The 7,067-nt window shown below is 38.9% G+C and overlaps 1 protein-coding gene across 1 annotated transcript; it reads right to left on the bottom strand.

Moving 5' to 3' along the window:
• Positions 1-3,611: 3,611 nt before the first annotated feature.
• LOC104168322 (N-acetylglucosamine-1-phosphotransferase subunits alpha/beta-like) lies at positions 3,612-6,966 on the bottom strand (the record flags this gene model as incomplete). The annotated part of the gene is made up of 3 exons (XM_009708887.1): positions 3,612-4,127; positions 5,329-5,419; positions 6,799-6,966. Coding segments are annotated over 3 exons (337 nt in total), but the record flags the coding sequence as incomplete, so codon positions are not given.
• Positions 6,967-7,067: the final 101 nt, after the last annotated feature.

The raw sequence follows: 7,067 nt of genomic DNA, 5'->3' as shown, positions 1-7,067 counted from the left end.
CATCAGAGGCAGGAGAACAAGCAGGGTCCCACAGGGATGCTGACCATGAAGGAAGAGTGGGCTGACCGCTGTGATCCCTTAGCTTTATACAGAGTATGATGTGTATGGAAGGGAATACCTGGTTGGTCAGGTTTTGGTAACTGTAGATGCGACCCTTTTACCTCTTTTCACTTGTGGAACATAATAAGAGCCAGCAGTGACCGTGGCTCCCACAGGAATAAGTATAAACATGGGCCTTTCTGCATACCAATCCTATCGTTACTTCAGTAACAACTATGAACATCAAGCGTTATCATTTCTGAAAGGAGACAGAGTCTGAAAAACATGTAGCTAATTTCAGAAAGTGCAGTTACTTAGAAGAAACTGAACTGAAAGAAAACCTGCTGAAAGGAGAAATAGTCCTGTTATAGCCAAACCAGGACAGCTGCCAAACAAAGCACATCAACTTTAAACTGCAAGCTTTTTTATCTCACATACAGGGACTTTTCTTTGTACTGAAAATCTGTATACAAAGCAGAACTCCCCAGTTCCTCTGTACACTGTAAAACAATCTTGCTACCTCACAACCCCATGCAGCCATCACCCATCCTATGTAGCTACCCACTTTAGCGGATTCAAGTATCTTCAATCCACAGTTGTGTCTAACAGTTTTTCTGAGAAACTCACGTCCTTTTTTCATTCTGCCCAAAAAAGATGTCAAATAAACCATTATTTGTATGAATTTCCTATGCGGGGCTCTTCACCATGGGGGCCCACCTGTTTTTACCTCAGAGCAGCAAGGGAGACTTGGGCCCGCACCACACCACCACCACAGGTTTCGGGGGGAAGCCGCTGGAGGGTCAAAGTCTGAAGGGCACCATGGTGTCCTAACCTCATTCCCTTCTCTCTGCCCAAACACCTTTCATCCCTCTACCTCTGCCTCTGCCCTGTGATGGCTTCTTCCCCATTCTCACCACCTCATCCCCGCACAGCGCCCACCACGGCCACCACTGCAGCCTCCCACGGAGGAGACCCACCAGCAGCAGGGACACAGTGTTCCTAACACCTTCCCGCAAGCAGAAGGAACAGCGCTCTGTCCCAAACCCCTCACCCCTACTCGCACCGGAGCCTCTCACAGCCCTCACGCTTCCTCCGGCGCCCCCGCGCCGCTCCCGAGGGAGAAGGGCAGACAGGGATGACCGGACACGGTCCGGCCTCAGCAGCCCCTCCCACTCCCGAGAAAAGGCGGGAAGCCGGGCGGACAGCACAAAGGGGAGGCGGCGCATGCGCAGTAACACACTCCACGGGGCCCGCAGCAGCGGTAGCTGCGGTCCAGGGCGGGCGCGTTGTGCAGATTCAGCATTACACTTGTTTAAGCCTCACCTAGCTTTATCTGTTTTTACAGAAATGGCTTTAATTTCTCATTTAGACAACAAATAGTCTGCAAACTAACTCGTTCTGGTGTATGATGCCAAGGGAGTATTTTTTTGTAAGTCAATGCAATCAGGCAGTATTTCTCCAGTCAGATTAATTTTACAAAGTACATGCTTTAAGTTTCAGATTTCTCTACTGTTCTTGCAGGATTTTCTGTCCTCAGCCAGTTATTTTGCTCTTAGAAAGACAAAATACAAAATCTAGATTTAAAAAAAATGAAATCCTAACACTATTTCCATTTTCGGTGTTCTCAACCTCAACCATTTGAGAAATTTTACTTAGTATTTCCTCAGCTAAGTTTAAGTTTTCACTTGGTCTGGCTGGGGTGGAGTTAACTCCTCGCAGCAGAGCGCCTGTGGCGCTGCACTTTATACTGGCGACCAAAGCAGTGCTTTGATCCGGAGGGGGTGCGAGCTGTTGCTGAGCAGGGCCTGCACAGCACCCAGGCCTTGCTCTGCCCCCCCCAGCCAGGAGTGGGGTGGGAGAAGGGGACACAGCTGGGACAGCTGACCTGAACTGACTGAGGAGGTACTCCATACCATACAACATCAGGCTTTGCAATAAAACTGGAGGCAAATCCTTCCAAGGTGGCTGTTGCTCCGAGACCGGCTGGGGATCGGTCTGCTTTTGGGAGGTAGAGTAACTTAACTCAGTATCTCCCTTTGCATCACCTGGTTTTGTGATTCTTCCTCCCCCTTCAACTTACGAAACTGGCTTTATCTTGATCCGCATGTTTTCCAGTTCCCTCCTTCATCCTACTGGCAGGACTGAGTGGTGTGTACTTGATTACCACCACAATACTGTTTGCATCTTATCCTGCTTCACCCACTTGCTTTTTTTGCAGGTACCGTGCACACAGATCTTAGCAGTGATTTTCAAGGAATGCTTCTCAGTAAGTTTATGCTACATCTTTTGGGCTCTTAGTGCTGTAACAAAACAAAATGGCATGAATCCACCTTCAAAACTTTGCTTAAACAAAAAGGAACTGCAGTGAGAGCTGAGCTACCTATGCAATCTGTTTATTTATGCAAAACTTCAGCAGAAAAACTGCCTTAAAATTTCAACCAAGTTTTTCCAACTATTTTGATTAGAATGCCAAATATAATTTTTTAAAAAAACAGATCCTAGTCAAACTTGAATGTACCCAATTATAGTTTGAAGTGGAAGAAGCTATCAAAACTTTCTTGTATTTCTTAAAATGTCTCATTTTCTGCTAGTCTGAAGCACTGCAGATTTAAACTACATATTTATATTCTACATTTCAGCACAATATATATTGCTAGCATGAAATACAACCTTAATAATTAAAAGTGCTTGCATTTTTACAATGCTCAAAAGTTTGATTCTACTTTGAGAACCCATTCATGCTTCAAATTAGTATTAAAGTTATTACTGTTGGAAGCTTTTTAAGGGAAAAATAAGAACTTTTAACACAAGGATTCATATGCATTAATGGCTAATTTATCAAAATGGGTGAGTTTGTTTACTTTAAAACAGAAACAACAGACAAAACTTTTATCACATTTTAGTTAATTTCAAAGCAAACCAGGTATCTTACAATACATATGCACATACATTTTGTACATCATCTGATCACAAAAATTAATGCTTTTTTGAATACTGCTAGTAAAATTAACTGAAGATACACCACCAAAAATTTCTGCTGGAAAAGATTCAGTATCCTTTCCCACATAAAACTGCACTATTCTGATGTCTCAGCAAAATATAGGGCCAAGCCCTGTTACATTTAAAAAACACCAAAGCTTCATATGTCAGTACAAATATTGTTTTCTGAAGTGAAACACTGCTCCCATACATTGCTATATTAAAACAGTTTGTTACCCATTCATATAGAGAGGCACTTTTGCTTTTATATTTACAATGTTTGGAAAATACTATACCTTGATCATTTTCATTTGGTTACAACCCTCTCTTTGTAATCAAGGCAAGAAACAACACCCTTGTATTCTTTGGAATATAATACACCAGATATAAACTATCTTTCAAATAACCATTGGTTGTTCTGTTACTGTGTACTTTTTTGTTAGCATACATTTCTTCCAAATCCAAATTAAATGCTACAAATAGGGGGATGAATTGCCACTGTGCTTTAAAGAATGTCAACATCAATAAATGTATACTAAATCTAAATGACAAGTTACATAATTCTCAATTTTCCCGTAGGGCTAAAAAAAAAAGCAGCAACAACAGAAATTTGCAAAATGTTTTAGAATGCAAGATCAAGGACCTGTTAAGCTGATCCCAAACAACTTTGCCTTCCAACATTTTATCTAGTTGGCAACATCCACTGCAATAAATGCAGTTACATTTCTTTAAGTAACCCTTTTTATAAAAAAGGATAACATGGCCATGAACTAGCAGTTGTAAAGTAAGATCTGTTGAAAACTGCCTATGTACAGGTTTCCTGCAATTATTTTTTTTTGTTGTTTTGCATTGTCACTGCTCCAGCAGCTTGTATATCATGAAGAGTACTGCGGAGATTCTAACTGTAGATGCATGATTTTTTTTCTTCATTATCAACATAGTTAAATGTCAAACCATAAGACACTTATGAGAGAGAGATTTTAAATGCCTATCACATCTTGAGGTAGAGTGATCTCCAAAATAAAGCTCTTCTACACTTTGATTCGTTCATGACCAACTTCCTTTTGGATCCTTCTCCTTGGAAAAATCTTTCGTTTAAGTGCAATTATCTGAGGAGAGAAAAACCATACAATATTTAGTTCTCTGCTAGGCTAGCGGTGCACAGCTGGTCAGGCTTTCATCTTAGAAACTATAAAATCTGTACCATCCATGGTAATTAAGTCAATACTGTCTGGTTTTGTTTTGTTTTTTTATTTTTCACTGCACAGGAAGAAAATTATTTACTCAAATTCATCTATTTGTGTAATAGGTGTGCATCTATAGGTGTGCGTATTTCCACTGCACTTCTCAATAACCAGAATACAAGCAGAAATGGAAAAATACAGTATGCCTATATTCTGATTATTTTAAAGTTAATTTGTGTATTTAAATTAATATAACACCAGGCTACATTCAGTTTCTAAAAGATCAGCACAAAGCTGGCATATTAAAATAGTATTTATATACCTAGCTGTACTACTGAGTTGAGTATTCCCTTTCAAAACCAAGTTACTAGTGGAGGTTGAGTTTTCTAATATATACAAAAGGCTGAAAATCAAGGGAAAGATTCATGCAAAAGTTACAGGTGGGAAAAAAAAAAATAATCAAAAGCCAACCTTTCAAGAATTACACCCTCTTCATCAGACCACGGAAAGTGTTACTTAAGGCCCCAACCTGCAAAGAATTACCCATATGATTTGTTCCATTGACTCCCTCTAAGTTTAGCAGGATTAATCATGTTCAAGAAAGCCATTTTATGCTTGCAGAAGTGGAAGGGTTTTCCTTTGAGTCAGATTCAAAACCTTTTGAATTCAATAGGAGTCTTTGCAATTACTTAGGGATGAAATTTAGATAAGGCCTCTAAATACCTTAGGATTCTCTTCAGGACTAGAGTATTGCTATCACTTAAATTTTCTTCCTGTTAACTTATTTTGCACTTTTACCAATATGTGTGTTAATAGACCAATGATTTCAAAAACAATTACTGATTTTGAGCATCCAAATTTAGCATACTATGAACTTGAGAGTCACAAGGTGCCTGAAAAGGGAATACCACTCTCCTTTGCCCCATGACACACTATTTTCATGGAACCTCAACATGAAGACATAAAAATTGAAGCAACCTAATCCTTAGTCATGTAACATCTTTACTTCCCTTTATGAAGGAAAAATCGTAGCTAATCTTCAAAACTTAAAATCCATCTTATATTATTCTGAAGATACAGCAATTTGTTAAGTGTTATAGTTTTGATAACAAGATACGAGTTTTACCTGTTCAGCAAAAAATGAGATGACTGTAAATACAATAAGTGTTATTAGAACACAATGAGTCCAGAATTTGAGCTTGTCTCTATATGCCCTCCTGCACAAAAAAGAATGAAACAGAAAAACAGCTTTATATATTATAAATGCAAATATATAAACTCTAAAGAGTTTCCATGAAACAGGCAAAGAAAGTTTTTTCCAGTACTCAAAGGGTGGCTAGAAAGAGGACAAAGGCACTCTCTTCACAGAGAGCCACATGGAGAGGACAAGGGGCAACAGGTACAAGTTGGACTGGGAGAGGTTTCATCTTGATAAGAAAATTTTTTTACAGTAAGAACAATCATTCACTGGAACAACCTCCCCAGGAATGTGGTAAAGTCCCCACCACAGGAGGTTTTCAAGATGCGACTGGACAGGGTGCTAGATAATCTCATCGAGGCTCCATCTCCCATGAAATGTTGGACCAGATGATCCTTCTAGGTCCCTTCCAATCTGGGCTGTTCTATGATTCTCTAAGACATTTTGATAAACACGTATTTCCACCAGCACTTCAGCATGCTTTAACCCATCCTGGTAGAAATCTGTTTTGGCTACAAACAGGTCAAAATAAAGCATTATTTTGAAGCTAATAAAGTCTTGACAGATGTCCTCAAAAAAGGGAACCAACAATATGTCTACTCTTCCAGCACAAATTTCTGCAACTAACTGCTGCAATGGGTTTGCCCCCGACTCTCTCTGCCAGTGCTACAGCAGGGCTTGTAGCACTACAATCTACACCTGTTCTGATCACCTACAGTCCTTCTGGTTCCTTCTACAGTTCCTCTAATACTTTCTCTTTCCTTACTAACAGCTATTTCTCCTAATTTGCTGATAAGCAACAAAATTACTATACTAGTCTTCTTGTCTCATTTTTATCACTGTACCTGCCAATCTTTTGCTTGCATCCTCAAATCAACTACCCAAATTTCTCAAGTTATTATTTATAAAATAGCAAGAGGTAAACACACATAAAAATTTCACACATTATGTAAAAATGAGACATACATGTATCTTTTCCGATGATTATACAGCTGATTATTGCTGACAGATTAAAAAAAAAATATCACTTAGTGAGAAACATAACAGTTTACATTGCCCCAGTGCAACAGGCATTCCAAACAATAGTTTTGGTTTTTTTACATGTAAAGAAAGCCAAAAGTCCTGAATTACTTTTTAAAACAAACAAAAAACCACCAAACAAAAACCTACTTTTTCTTAGAAGTAGGTTAAAGCCAATCAATGAAATGTTAATGACTTTATGAGCACCAGAAAAACCCAAACCCTGCAAACCTCAAATTTTAGTCCAAATATTTTCACATTATTTCCACTGTTAACTCTTTCATGACAATACTGGGGAAAAAAGTTACTTGCACCAATATATTCTATAATTATATGGTATCGCACTACAATAACTTGAAGAGAACCTATGTAACATACCATTCTTGGAGTTCATGCATGTGAAGGAAACGATTCCGATATTCTCTTGGCAGTTCAAACTGGGAAGGTATGGGAAACATTGATTCATAAAAATCCCTAAGCACCGCTTTCACTGTCTGAGCATCCTTATGATTGTGATCAATATTGTCATTTAGGCAAACAAATTTTCTAGAAAACAAGAAGTCATTGTTAGAATATTTCTTTAATAATATAGCAAAGGTATTGGCAAATCAAGAACACAAGCATAGAATCATAGAATCGTTATGGTT

Source organism: Cariama cristata, unplaced genomic scaffold, assembly GCF_000690535.1.
Source record: "Cariama cristata isolate BGI_N322 unplaced genomic scaffold, ASM69053v1 scaffold7411, whole genome shotgun sequence".
Lineage (NCBI taxonomy): Eukaryota > Metazoa > Chordata > Aves > Cariamiformes > Cariamidae > Cariama > Cariama cristata.
Note: the sequence above shows the minus strand (reverse complement) of the source record. Positions and strands in the feature narration are given on the sequence as shown.